Source organism: Oncorhynchus clarkii, chromosome 3 (genome assembly GCF_045791955.1).
Source record: "Oncorhynchus clarkii lewisi isolate Uvic-CL-2024 chromosome 3, UVic_Ocla_1.0, whole genome shotgun sequence".
Taxonomy (NCBI): Eukaryota; Metazoa; Chordata; class Actinopteri; order Salmoniformes; family Salmonidae; genus Oncorhynchus; species Oncorhynchus clarkii.
Window position 1 is genome coordinate 65,841,610 of NC_092149.1, and position 14,575 is coordinate 65,856,184.

The 14,575-nt window shown below is 44.0% G+C and overlaps 1 protein-coding gene across 1 annotated transcript in view; it reads right to left on the minus strand.

Annotated features, from left to right (window-relative positions):
- The window catches only part of LOC139401652 (titin-like), a 178,632-nt gene that overhangs the window by 12,137 nt on the left and 151,920 nt on the right, over nt 1-14,575 (minus strand). The window contains exons 207-227 of the mRNA XM_071145731.1: nt 14,218-14,514; nt 13,821-14,114; nt 13,297-13,596; nt 12,903-13,205; nt 12,422-12,727; nt 10,547-12,313; nt 10,044-10,337; nt 9,629-9,910; nt 9,212-9,511; nt 7,036-9,102; nt 6,636-6,938; nt 6,212-6,523; nt 5,825-6,115; nt 3,530-3,829; nt 3,115-3,420; nt 2,667-2,969; nt 2,194-2,475; nt 1,465-2,058; nt 1,059-1,349; nt 674-973; nt 204-506 (exon numbers count right to left, since the gene is read on the minus strand). Of these exons, the coding sequence (XP_071001832.1) occupies nt 204-506; nt 674-973; nt 1,059-1,349; nt 1,465-2,058; nt 2,194-2,475; nt 2,667-2,969; nt 3,115-3,420; nt 3,530-3,829; nt 5,825-6,115; nt 6,212-6,523; nt 6,636-6,938; nt 7,036-9,102; nt 9,212-9,511; nt 9,629-9,910; nt 10,044-10,337; nt 10,547-12,313; nt 12,422-12,727; nt 12,903-13,205; nt 13,297-13,596; nt 13,821-14,114; nt 14,218-14,514 (9,795 nt within the window). The remainder of the gene's footprint in view (nt 1-203; nt 507-673; nt 974-1,058; nt 1,350-1,464; nt 2,059-2,193; nt 2,476-2,666; nt 2,970-3,114; nt 3,421-3,529; nt 3,830-5,824; nt 6,116-6,211; nt 6,524-6,635; nt 6,939-7,035; nt 9,103-9,211; nt 9,512-9,628; nt 9,911-10,043; nt 10,338-10,546; nt 12,314-12,421; nt 12,728-12,902; nt 13,206-13,296; nt 13,597-13,820; nt 14,115-14,217; nt 14,515-14,575) is intronic.

The following is a 14,575-nucleotide window of genomic DNA, read 5'->3' on the forward strand; positions in this document are numbered from 1 at the left end:
TAAAGACAAATATAATAGTTTTGGTCATACACACAAGTTTGAAAATGGTAGAAACTAAGTTGCAAGGACATTTTGACCCATAAATCATTGAGTTGAATAACACATTACAAAAAAGTTAAACATAGTAATTACATAATTTACTGCTTATTTAAATGTTTCTAATATGGGACACAACAACTAAGGACAGGATTACAGAGGCATACCGATGGGATCCATGGCGATAGCTGGTTTAGATGCCATACTGGGTTTGCTCGAGCCTCTGGAGTTGAGGGCGATCACGCGGAACTCATACTCATTGCCTTCGCACAGACCTGATGATCTGTATCTGGTCATGGTGACTGGGTTCTTAACAATGCTCATCCACCTTTCAGATCTGACCTCCTTGCGCTCAATTATATATCCAGACACTTGGGAGCCTCCATCTTCTTCTGGTGGCTGCCATGTGATGGTCATTCCCTCATGAGTCACATCCAGTACATCAGGTCGGTTTGGTGCACTGGGTACGGCTGTGGAGAGATTAGAGATTTCAAATGAGATCAGTTATAGCCACCATCATCCCTTTTCTTTAACTTCCTCCAAATGAAGTACACTGTTTTTGTGTTTTAATTATAGTGTATAATACATTTTGTCAAAAGGTGAAATGTACTGTGTTTTAGGATTTATGATGACTTACTCTTGAGACTCTTGCATTCAACAACTTCAGACTGCAAGAATCCCCCAATGCCAAAGCGGTTTGTTGCAGCCACACGGAACACGTATTCAGTTCCCTCAGACAATCTGGTGAACTTGAATGTGGGTCTTGTGACAGATTCGGACACTGGTAGCCATCCGGGGCGGTGAGCGTCACGCTGCTCAACAACATAGCCACTAACGTTGGAGCCGCCATCCTTCTCTGGTGGCTCCCAGCTGACCATTACAGATGTGGCATCAACGGCATCAACTGTGATCGGTCCAATAGGTATTCCAGGTTTATCTAGACAGAAATAAGCAGACGGTTGTATTTAGAATATTCCAATACAAAAACATAAGAACACACAAACCAAAACACACACACTTACCAAGAATGATAATTTTAAGTATCTCTGTCGCAGTTCCTACAGAATTCTTTACTTGAAGAGTGTAGCTACCAGTGTCATCAATGGTTGTCTCACGGACAGTCAGTTTGGTGTATTTTCCATTAGACACAATCTTAACCCGGTCAAGACTATCCTTCATTTTAGCACCATTGAAGGACCAGGTGCAAACTGGAGCAGGTCTGGCCTTTATAGGAATATTGAGGTCGATTGGTTTGCCGGCTGGCACATGGACAACCTTCTGTGGAATGCCGGTCAGATCAATATAGGGCGCCACTGTAAAAGGAAATATTTTTGGGGAAAATTAGACCATCTGAAGGTGTATCAAACCTTTCATTTTTAAATAGATTAACTGCCATGTGTGTAGCATAAGAATCAGAATATAACATACGTAGTTGTTCCTGAATGACCACAGGTCCTGTAATCTCCCTAGGCTCGCTAACTCCTCTGGTGTTGGTAGCTCTGATTCTGAAGAGATAAGTCTCCTTCTCGGTCAGACCAGTGACGGTATGCTGGGACATGGACTGTTTAACGGTGGCCACTGCACTCCATCTGTCTGATCCAACGATGTTAGCTTCAATGACGTAGCCCGTCAGTCTGCTTCCACCATCATGAAGAGGTTTCTCCCAGTTAAGTATGGCAGAGGACTTTCCAATATCCACAATGTGCAGATCTTGAGGAAGGCTGGGTACTTCACAGACCAACACTGATTCAGGGGTTTCACATGGTTCTCCAACACCATATATATTCTCTGGTAACACTCTGAAGAAGTAGTGTACTGATTCCTCCAGGCCAGTAATTCTGAATAAGGTCTTCCTGCATTCTGTTGTAATTGTTTTGTAGGATTTCATTGAAGCTTCACGTTTCTCAATGATGTAGTTGTTCACAGGGGCTCCACCGTCAATAGTTGGTACGTCCCATGTAATGACGACAGACTCCTTTGTGTAGTCTTTGACTCTAACTGAACCAGGTGGTCCAGGAGTGTCTGGAAAATACAGAAAGGATTAACTGACTGTTCACAGCACATGACGATTCACTATTCTATATGTAATTATATGGTTCACAGATAGTTCCTAATCATTTAACCATCTTAAGTATGTCAACGTAACCGATAACATACCATAAACCTTGACGAGAATAGTTGCTGACTTCTTGCCAGATGGATTTTCAGCCTCAATTGTGTATTTGCCGGCATCGTAACGATGGACCTTCTCAACAATTAGTTGAGTATAACTATCAGTTGTATCAATGAACCCACGGCTCTGCAGGTCAATGCCAGGTTTCCTCCAGGTCAGTACAGGAGCCGGTCTTCCAGCCACATTGACGAACAGCCTAAGAGTGTTACCAGCTCTCAGACACACAATCTTCTTCAGATCATCAGGGAGCTCAAGATCAGGGATTGCTGTTGTGACAAAAAATTACAGCACGTTTACAACATAATAACAGCACATATACCAACTATAAGTCTAAAAAGAGGGTCATTGATTCAATGTAGACATTGGTTTAAACTGCAGTTATACCAGGTTAACCCTTTACATACAAAAATGCTGCCATTGTGAAATATTGACAGTAAAAGCATAAGAACAAACGTACAGAGTTTCTCAACAGGCTCAATTTCCACACTAGGTTCGCTGAATTCCCCAGTGCCATTGCTATTGACTCCTGCGACACGGAAACTGTACTTCTTGTTGCTTTGAAGTCCAGTGGCAACAAACGAATTGTTCTTTAAAGTCTTCTGGGTGGCCCTGTACCACTGCTCGGTTCCTTCCTCAAGCACCTCCACCACGTAGCCAACAACATCAGCGCCACCATCATACATGGGTCTGGTCCATTGCAAGCTAATGCTATGCTTGGTGGAATCTACCACTCGTGGAATTGAAGGAGGGGCTGGAGTGTCTGGAAAACACAAAATACAGTATGAGTCATTCAGCAGCAGCAGTGTTTCAGTGTTTCAGAAGTCAACCATAAGTTAATGGTAAGATTATAAAGATGGACCTCATATGGTTACTAAAATCTAGACTATGACTTTTTGATCACGTACATGTTGGCTCTCTACAGTAGGCATACTGAGAGGCTTCACTGGGCTGGCTGTTTCCAGCTGTATTCACAGCTGTAACACGGAACTGGTAGTCACTGCCTTCCAGCAAACCAGAGATCTTCAGGCGGATGTCATAGATGGTAAAGGTCTTATTGACCCTGGTCCATCTGGAACTGCTCTTCTCACGTTTGTCCACCAGGTAATTCTTGATCTCACTTCCACCATCACTTTCAGGTTTCATCCATTCAATGATGACGTGCTCCTTTCCTACAGCCGTGACTTCTGGTGCTCCAGGTTGTGATGGGACAGCTGCAATGATAAAGGAAAATAAAACATGTTTAATAAGGTTTGGGCTTTGAATAAGACAACAATTGTATTGCATCTATTAAAAGGACATGGCCACTGAATGCATGCTTACTGTATGCGTTTCTGGCGATGACAGGCTCGGACTCCAAAGGCACACCAGGTCCGAACTTGTTTACTCCTCTGACACGGAAGACGTACTCGTTGTTCTTGATCAGTTTGGAGCTGACACAGGACAGAGTCTTGCACTCGGTCTCCATGATCACCCAGTTGAGTCTGCTGGTCTCACGTCTATCAACAATGTAATGAGTGACAAGATCTCCACCGTCCTCCAGAGGGATCTTCCAAGACACAGTGCACTTCTCCTCCGTCACCCTGGTGATTGTGACCTTTTCCTCAGGAGGCCCTGGTGTATCTGGAATTACAGAGTGAAACATTAAATTGTGTTATTATAACAGTGTAGGCTCTTCAGAGGAGTAAGAGGTGTACCATCCTCCACAGTGAATTTCATGAAAATGTAATTGTGAAACATAAAAAAAAACGTTATCCTTTTAAGATAAAACTGTACTATACTAAATATATTCACGTCACCAAATAATTGACCAAAATACACTGTTTTGCAATGAAGGTATACAGTAGCCTCAATAGCACCATGGTATAGCCAGAGAACAGCTAGTTTCTGTCCTCCTCTGGGTATATTGACTTCAATACAAAACCTAGGAGGCTCATGGTTCTCACCCCCTTCTGTAGACTGCAGTGCATAAAATGTGGTGAGTAGTTGACTCAAGGAGAGAGAAAGACAATAGTTGAACAGTTTTGAACACAACAATTTCTTCAAAAATGAAGGAGAAGCAAGAGAGAGAGCTAGCTAGCTGTGCCACTAGAGATTCTGGGTTTGAGTCCAGGCTTTGTCGCAGCCGGCCGCGACCGGGAGACTCATGGGGTGGCGCACAATTGGCCCAGCGTCGTCCTGTTTAGGGGAGGGTTTGGCCGGAAGTGATGTCCTTGTCCCATCGCGTACTAGTGACTCCTGTGGCGGGCCGGGCGCAGTGCACGCTGACACAGTCGCAAGGTGTACGGTATTTCCTCCGACACATTGGTGCGGCTGGCTTCCGGGTTAAGTGGGCATTGTGTCAAGAAGCAGTTCGGCTTGGTTGGGTTGAGTTTCTGAAGAAGTGGTGTACTGATTCCCCCAGGCCAGTAATTTTGAACAAGGTCTTCCTGCATTTTGTTGTAACTGTTTTGTAGGATTTCATTGAAGCTTCACGTTTCTCAATAATGTAGTTGTTCACAGGGGCTCCACCGTCAATAGTTGGTACGTCCCATGTAATGACGACAGACTCCTTTGTGTAGTCTTTGACTCTAACTGAACCAGGTGTTCCAGGAGTGTCTGGAAAATACAGAAATTATTAACGGACTGTTCACGGCTCTCGACCTTCGCCTCTCCCGAGTCCATACGGGGTTTGCAGCGATGAGACAAGACTGTAACTACCAATTAGATACCACACAATTGTGGAGAAAAAGGGCTAAAAAAAAAGAATACAAAAAAAGAGAGAGAGCTATGTATATATATATATTTATTTTTTCACTTTAATTTACTTAGCCTGCGAATGTTCTCTCTGCTACCGCACGGCAAGCGGTACCGGTGCTCCAAAGTCTAGGTCCGAGAAGCTTCTAAACAGCTTCCACCCCAAAGTCAAAAGACTCTTGAGTATCTAATCAAAGGGTTACCCAGACTATTTGCATTGCCCCCTCCCCCCACTTTACACTGCTGCTACTCTCTGTTGTTATCTATGCATAGTCACTTTAATAACTCTACCTACATGTACATATTACCTCAACTAACCGGTGCCAGAGCGCGTAGATGCAAGAAGGAATTATAGCTACAACTATCAAAGTGATCATGTATGTGGCTGCTATGAAAGTTAACTGTGTTTGCGTGTGATCAGGGGTGTAGTCATTCAGCCAATTCTTAAATGGAGGAAAACAGAACATAACGGGGAAAACATGCCTGAACTCTTGTTTGCAACTATTGGACTAATGATTACACCCTAGATCAGCTAGATGCAGGGAAGAGTGTTCAAGGCAGTATTGAATGTGTTACTCAAATTTCTGTCAACCAGTGTACCTATGTTGTAAACTTCCATTCATAGGCTACGTTGTAGCAATCTCATGATCGGTATAGGGAAAATGAGCTGGGTGAATGGAATATGAATGAGAGTCATCCAACATGCTGTAATAGAAATACAGTAAGACCATGCTCATTTAAAAAAAAAACATTGTCCTCCCTCATCTTAAACGGCACCAACCACCACTGTATTATAGTAATATAGTAACATTTAGTTGAAAACTATTTTGTTTCCATGTCATTGCAAGTGTATATGTCTTTGTATCTACTTTATGTTCTTACCAAGTACTTTAACGTTGACAGACGCTGTCTTGGTTCCACTGGCGTTCTTCACGGTCAGAACGTATCTTCCTGTGTCGTTTCTGTTGCAGGACTTGATGATGGCCATGGCTCTTGAACTGGTGTATGTCAGGGAGTATTTCTCTCCCAGCTCCAGCACCTTGTCACCTTTGGCCCACCATACTATGGGTTCGGGTTTACCACCAATTACACCATCAAGGACCAGGTCTGATCCAGCCCGGATAGTGACATGCTCTCCAACAAGAGAGCTGTCAAGTTCAGCCTTGGGAGGAGCTATAAGACAAAAATAAAATATAAATTATGAAATAATACATATATATATTAATAAACTTAACAGTAACGTAACATTATCTAACAGTAGTATCTTACTGTATTCGTCCTTGCAGGTGATCGGTCCTGTTGTTTCAGATGGTGCACTGTGAACTCCAGCTCCATTTTTGGCAATGACACGGAATTCAAAGATTTCTGCTTCACCCAGTCCTCCAACTGTGAAGTGAGTCTCTGTGATGGTGGTGTAGTTACATTTCAACCAACGGGCGTTATCCCACTCATCATCACTCCACGGCTTGCGCTCCACGATGTATCCGACAATCTTGCTGCCACCATCATTGAATGGTATACCCCATGCAATAGTTACTGAGGACCTTGTGACATCAGTCACCTCAGGTTTAACAGGAGGATCTACATGGAGACAAAATGAGAATGTACAATCAGTGCAAAGGTCAACGGTCAACATGGAACATTCCAGAGAGTCCAAATATTTAGAAAAATGTCCTTTGAATGTTGCACTTACCGACTGGGTTCAAAGCCACTACTGGTCTTGAGGCCTCACTGGCTTTGCTGAGACCAGAAATATTCATAGCATAAACTCTGAACTGGTACTCCAGGCCTTCAATGAGACTAGAGACTTTGTATTGGGTATCCAGGCATGGAAGTTTGTTCTCCCTGACCCAAAGAATGGTGTTTCTCTCCTTCTTCTCTATCCAGTATCCAGTCACCTTACTGCCGCCATCAGCGTATGGCAGATCCCACTTGATGCCAATAGCCGTAGCAGATACTGACACCACATCTGGGCGAGTTGGTGGACTTGGTGGAACTGATATTGAGAATAAGACAAAACAATTAATTATTAGTGTCTTCACATTTTCAAATCATTAAAGCAAATATTAAATTGATTTTACACATGAACTTACCAAATGGATGCTCAATGACAACAGCTGAAGACTCAATGGACTTGCTCACGCCATACTTGCTCTCAGCAGAGACACGGAAGGTGTACTCCATGTATTTGGTCAGATGGCTTACTTTGATCGTGGTGCGTTTACAACTTGAGTTCACCACTTGCCAGGATGTAGATCCAGATTCACGTTTCTCAACAATGTAGTTGTCGATATCTGTTCCACCGTCATCCTCTGGTGCTGTCCAAGCCAATGAGCAGCCCTCTGATGACACTTCAGAGATTTCAATGGGTCCTACTGGTGGAGTGGGTCTTCCAACAACGTTGACAGTAACAGCAAATGTCTTTAGTCCGGCGGCATTGTCCAAAGTGAGGTAGTATTTTCCACTGTCTCCTCTCTTGCTGTCTTTTACCAACAGGGTGGTCCTTTCTGTAGTAGTCTTGATGATCACTCTATCAGTCTCTTTTAGCTTCATCTCCTCCAGTTTCCAGGTGGCCTTTGGAGCTGGTCTGCCACTGATGGGGATATCAATGGTGAATGCATTGTGAGTCTTGCATGTGATGAGCTGGTTATTTATGCCACTGAGATCTGCTGTGGGCTCAATCTTGGGCTCCTTGATGACAACGGATGCTAAGGCATCTCTTGGGACACTGATACCAGCCTCATTGATAGCCTTGACGCGGAAGTCATATTCTGTGTTCTCAATCAAGCCGTCAATGACTAACTTTAGGTGTTTGGTTTGACCGCCAACAATCCAGCGATCAGAGCCCTTTGCTTTGGCCTCAGCAATGTAACCTGTGATGCGGCTGCCACCGTCGTGTTCAGGTTTCAGCCAGGCCAAGATAGCAGTAGAATTAGTAGTGTCAATGACGTCAAGACTCTTGGGTGGAGCAGGGACCTCAGTTGCAGTGATCGGTTCACTCATCTCACAGGGTTCTCCCCTGCCATACGTATTTTCAGCAATGACTCTGAACAGGTAAGGTACACCTATTTCTAGGTTGGTCATTCTGATCATTTGGCGTGAGGATTTTTCGCTGACTGACTTCCAGCTGAGACGACTAGCCTCACGCTTTTCTACGATGTAGTGCTGAATGCGGGCTCCACCGTCGTTGGCTGGAGCGTCCCACAGCATTGTCAGAGCTCCCCTGGTCACATCCTTGAAGCTGATAGCTCCTGGAGGTCCAGGTGTATCAAGCACCTTCACGGTCAATGTGATAGATTTGCGGCCCCCATTGTTCTCAAGCAACAAGGTGTATTTTCCAGAGTCAAATCTGGTACAGCTCTCAATGGTCAAGGTACTGTATGTGTCAGTTGTGTTGACATCTGCCATAACACCAAGTTCTCCACCTGCCTTGGTCCATGTAGCCAGCGGAGTTGGTTTACCACAGAAGGCAATATGAAGAGTGACGGTGGCCCCGTTCTTCACAACGTGTGTCTGTTTGAAGTCTGCATCAAGGATGATTTCTGGTGATGTCAATCTATCAACAGCTTGCACTGGATTAGGAACTGCACATGCTTCTCCTTTTCCAGACCCATTCACTGCACGCACACGGAACCTATATTCCTCACCAGCCGTTAAACCTTTAGCGGTGTATCTTGTGTTGATGCAAGTTGCTCTGTTGACTTGGTGCCATTCATTAAGGCTTGCCTTGCACATCTCAATGACGTAGCCAATGATCTCCATACCACCGTCAAACACAGGCTTGATCCATTCCAGGGTGACAGACGACTTTGTGGAGTCGGTGACCTTCACCAGAGAAGGAGCACTTGGTGCACTTGTAGGCTCTCTGCACTTAAAGAGTCTTGATGTGCTGCTTGCTGGTCCGATTCCGGCACCGTTTTCAGCCATGACACGGAATTCATATTCATTACCTTCGTTCAGGTGTGTCACTCTGTGTCTGAGCTCAGTGATTGGTCTCTTGGATGAAACCTTCACCCATTGCAAGCTCTTCTTCTCACGTCTCTCCAGGATGTAGTGTTTGATCTCATTTCCACCATCTGATCTGGGTCTTGTCCAGCCTATTGTGATTGTGTCTCCAGTCACATTTGTGGCGTCTGGTGTTCCTGGGGCTTCTGGAACGGCTGTGAAAGAAAGCATTTGTTTGTTTTAGTTAAACATAACAATTTAAGTTAATAACAAATAATTATGTGTCAGTCATCTCTTTAGATCTTATTGTTTGATGGAACTTACTGAATTGCATCTGTGCAATGAATGGATCAGAGTCGAGAGGACGTCCAACTCCGAACTTATTGACAGCAGAGATACGGAACTGGTACTCGTTGCCCTTGATCAGCTTGGTGGCGTTGAATGAACAAGCTTCACACTTGCTTGTCATCATTGCCCAGGAGATCCTAGATGTTTCTCTCTTTTCCACTGTATAACAGAGGATTGCAGCACATCCATCGTTCTCTGGCGGGTTCCACCAGACAGTTGCCTTTTCTGCAGTGATACCAGTGAAACGCACTGGTCCCTCAGGTGGTCCAGGGGTATCTAAAGAAAGCATATATTGTTAATGGTAAGCATGCATCCACCCACTTGTTGTTAAATCATCTGCATCACAATTTGAGAGAAAATAAATAATGTAACTCTTTTTATCTATAAACCAACCTGAGACTCTGATGTTGACACTCTCTGTCTTAGTTCCAGAGCTGTTCTTGGCTTCCACCATGTACACTCCGCGATGGTTGCGATCAGCATCTCTGATGAACAGGTGGCTGGAGCCGATGTTAGTGGTAATATCAATCAACATCATCTTGTCAATCTCTTTACCGTCCTTGTACCATATGACCTGAGGCACTGGTCGACCCGTGATACTACAGTTTAGTTTGATGTTTTCACCAGCCTTGTACACAAGAGCAGTGTCGGCTCTGAACTCAATGTCGGGAGAAACTAAACAGAGAGACACAAAAACATGACATTAATGATAAATGTAATCACATAGAGACAAACTTAGATAGTCAGATAAAATAAACAGGTTGTATAATGTACAGTATAATGTTTATTTAATATAATGTATAATTACCACTTTCATCTTTTGTCATGACATAGCCCGATGACTGTGAGGGTGGACTGACTGTACCGACAGCATTTCTGGCAATCACTCTGAATTCATAGCGATCACCAGCCGAAAGTCCGGTGATGGTGAATTGCAAATCACTTATGTCGGTGAAGTTGCATCTCAACCATTTGCCTCTACCTTGACGTCTTTCCACACTGTATGCCACAATCTTAAATCCTCCATCTTTCTTGGGTATATCCCATTTGAGAGTGACAGTATCTCTTGTGACATCAATGACGTTAGGAGTACCAGGTGGATCTAGGGGGGAAAGGAAAGGTCAGGTTGCTGAAGTAGTGTATGTTCATAAAGTATGTATGTTCATGATAGCAGACTGTTCATTGAGGAAAAAACAACAAGGTAACACTTTATTGTAGTCCCCGTTATGTATGCATTCATAAAGCCGTTATAACAGCTACACAAGACATTACAACATCTGTCATAGACAGTCATAAATATTTTATACTCACCAACTGGGGAGATTGCGAGGGCATGTTTGCTCTGTTCACTGACGGGACTCAGGCCAGCATTATTCTCTGCATAGACTCTGAAGGAATACTCCAGTCCTTCAATCAACTGAATGATTCTGTAGTCACGGGCAGAGATGATGCTGGAATTTACTTTAGTCCACAGCAGGCTGTTTCTGTCCTTCTTCTCAACATGGTAGCCGGTGATTGGTGAGCCACCATCAAAGCTGGGTGCTTCCCATTGGATAGTCATGCCGTCACTGGTAACGTTGTATGTGACTGGTTTTCCTGGTGCACCTGGTGGCATGTACTGGTGTTGGGCGATCACGTCTGGTGAATTCAAAGGATCGCTCACTCCGTATTTGTTCTCTGCACGTATTCTAAACTGGTACTCTGTGCCCTTGACCAGGTTGGGTATCTTGAACGTTGTCCTCACCACACTGGAGCAAACCATCTTCCAGTTAGCCTGGGCCGCCTCTCGTTTCTCCACACTGTAGCAAGTGATGTCTCCACCTCCATTGTCCTGTGGTTCATCCCAAGATATAATGATGCCCTGTGCTTTGACCTCATCAAATCGGACCGGTCCAACTGGCACAGAGGGGGGTCCGAGAGTGATCACATTGATGTCAAAGAAGTTCTTGATAAGCTTGTTGTTCAGAACCAATGTGTATAGGCCTGCATTCTCTTTCTTTGCGCTTCTGACTGTTATAGACACTTTGTTGTCTGTTTCACGGAAGCGAATCTGTTCACTTTCTTTCAAAGGAATGTTTTCCTTCATCCATCCAACAGATGGCTTTGGTTTACCCTTAAATGGCAATTCAATATGGATGTTTTGACCGACACGAACAAAGAGTTCGCCATTCGGATAATCTATCATGTTGGCCTCAGGTGGAATAATGAACTCCTTTACTGTTATGGGCCCAATCTGAGAGAAGTCACTGATGCCCTTCTCATTCTTAGAAAACACTCTAAAGTTCACAACAGAATTTTCCTTCTGGTTTTTAACTTCACATGTGCAACGCTTGCATGTTGTAGCAACAGTCCAGGATTCTTCCTCTTTAGTTTTCGTCTCAATGACATAGTCTGAAATGTGGCTACCTCCATCATGGTCAGGCTTGGTCCAGTGAAGAGTCACTGATGTCTTAGTAGCGTCTGTCATGACCAGCTCTTTGACTGGTCCGGGGGTCTCAGTGGCCCTGACTGGCTCTGCAGTCTCACATGTATCACCAGTACCATGCTCATTCTCAGCAGACACTCTGAAGAAGTAGGCGATTTCATCTGACAGACCGTCGATCTTGTATGATGTGTTGGGGCACTCTGATGACACGACTGTATACGCTCTGTTGTTGGCGTCTTTCTTCTCCACAATGTAGTTGGTGATTGGGGAACCACCATCGATCAGAGGAGCTTCCCAGCTCAGGGTCAACTTGCCTCTGGTGACATTCTTGATGATCAGTTTTTGGCAAGTGGATGGGGTGTCAAGAACCTTGACAGACACAGTGATGAACTTGGACTCGCCAACACCGTTCTCAATCTCCAGGTAGTATTTGCCACAGTCGTCACGGGTGACCTTTGGAATGACAAGAACTGTTGTACGTTCTGTGCTGGTGATAGTGTATCTTGCATCGCTGGCCATGTTCTTGTCATGTCTTCTCCATGTGCAGTTTGGTGCAGGTCTGCCCTTCAGTGGAATAAACACCTCAATATCCCTTCCTGCCTTGGCGGTGTATTGAGTCGTCATGGGAACATCCAAATCAAGATCGGCCTCCTCTGTTAGACGGATTGGAGAGAAAGAAAAATAGGTAAGAGATTTGGTACTAGTGCAATAGGTACAATGTTAACATATTAATAGAATGTTGTGAATATTTGAATACGAACCAAGAATATCCTTGGATTGAACAGGCTGGTACATCTCGATTGGTTGACTGGGTCCCAGACAGTTGACAGCAGATACACGGAAGAAGTAATAGGTTCCTGGTTTCAGGTGATTCACAACATACTCTGTTGTCCTCACTTCTCCGTTGTGGCTGATGACAGTCCATTCCCTTTCTTCAGAGGTCATCTGCTCAACGATATAGCTGGTGATCTTGCTGCCACCATCATACACTGGCGCCACCCAGCCCAGGGTGATGGATGTTTTGGTGGAGTCGACCACTCTGAGTTTGGTTGGTTCACCTGGTGGGTCTAAAATTAAGAAAAAAATACATTGTCAAATGTAAGAGAAATGTAATGAACAAGTAGTAGAAGAAACATGAAACATGCTATGTTCTGACTGTAAGTTGCTGTGGATAAGAGTGTCTGCCAAATAACCCAAATGTAAATGTTATGTTCCAGGATGGCAATAAGGAGAATAACATACCAACTGCATCAGCAGCTTTGAAGAGGTCAGACTCTTCGGAGTATGGACCAGCTCCAGCTTTATTGACAGCACATACACGATATTGATAGTCCTTTCCAGTGAGCAGGTTGCTGACTTTCTGTCTTGTATCACGAATGGTGTTTTTGATAACCTTGAACCAACGCAAGCTTGTCTTCTCTCGTTTTTCCAGGTAATATCCATCAATGTCACTTCCACCATCAATTCCAGGTCTTTCCCATACCACCGTCATTGAGGAGTGTGTGATCATGGTGACTTGAGGCTTGGAAGGTTGACTTGGAGGAACTGCAAAAAAATATATTCATGTTAGATCACGTTGGGACCCAAATACAATATGTTCAGGTAGCTGGACAGATGTTGCTTGTTTTATCCTTACCAAATGCATTCTTTGCTTCTACGGGTTCAGATTCCAGTGGGTCTCCAACTCCATATTTGTTCACTCCTCGGACTCTGAAGATGTACTCATTGCCTTTGATCAGTCTTGGGACATTCACAATACATTCCGCCCAATTCTCAGAGATAATGGACCATTGAATTCTACTGGCCTCACGTTTCTCCACAATGTAGTGGGTTACCATAGCGCCACCCTCGTCCTCAGGAGGATCCCACATTATGGTGATACTGTTAGCAGTGACCTTTTTGAGCTGAATCTCGCCAGGTGGTGGTCCTGGTTTATCTAATAATGACAAAACATTTGAATAATACTATGTCACTTTGCACATGAATTGTTTTGGTTATTTGCTAATTAGAGATATTGAGTAACTATTGAGTATTGACTATTGACTATTGAGTAACTTTCCATAAGTAACTTTCCATATGATTTTCGATACTGTGCCAACAGTGTAGACATATAGGTACCATATAGGTACCAAAATAAAAATGATAAGGAGCAATACGTACCAAGAATTTGTACTCTGACGTAGGCATATGCTGAGCCCAAAGAGTTTTTGAGCCTCATCTCATATGTTCCAGAGTTGAGACGTGTGGTATCCCTGATGATAAGAGTGGAACTATCAGCAGCGTTCTTCTGTACCAGCTGAGCCTGGGCACCGGACTCAAGTTCCTTTCTGTCCTTGTACCACTCAATTGTCGGTGCTGGTTTGGCAATGATTCCAAATCTAAGCTCGACAGTGGTTCCAGCTTTGTGTTTCACAACCTCGCGATATTCATCAGGAATTTCAATCTCAGGGGCACCTATGATATAACATATAAGATGCATTATATTAACTAATAGTTCAATGGAATGTTCAATGAAATGTTCAATTCCTACTTTTATCATATTTGGAACATAACCCACCATATGTATCCACGCAAGTTGCAGGGCCTGCAATGATGGATGGATTGCTAATTGATCCAACTGCATTCTTTGCCATGACTCTGAATTCATAGGTCTCATCCTGAGTAAGTCCTGTCACAGTATAATGTGTGTCAGAAACATTGGTCAAGTTAGCCTTCGTCCATCTGTCCTTCTGGCCCTCTTTCTTCTCAATCAGGTATCCTGTGATCTTGCTACCGCCATCATAATTGGGTTTCTGCCATGCAATGCTGATGGAAGTCTTTGTGATGTCAGTGATCCTGACATTGGTGGGAGGCTCTGCAAAAACAGATGTGGAGGTTCAGATACCGTAGATGATTTGTAAAGTTTAGGGGACACA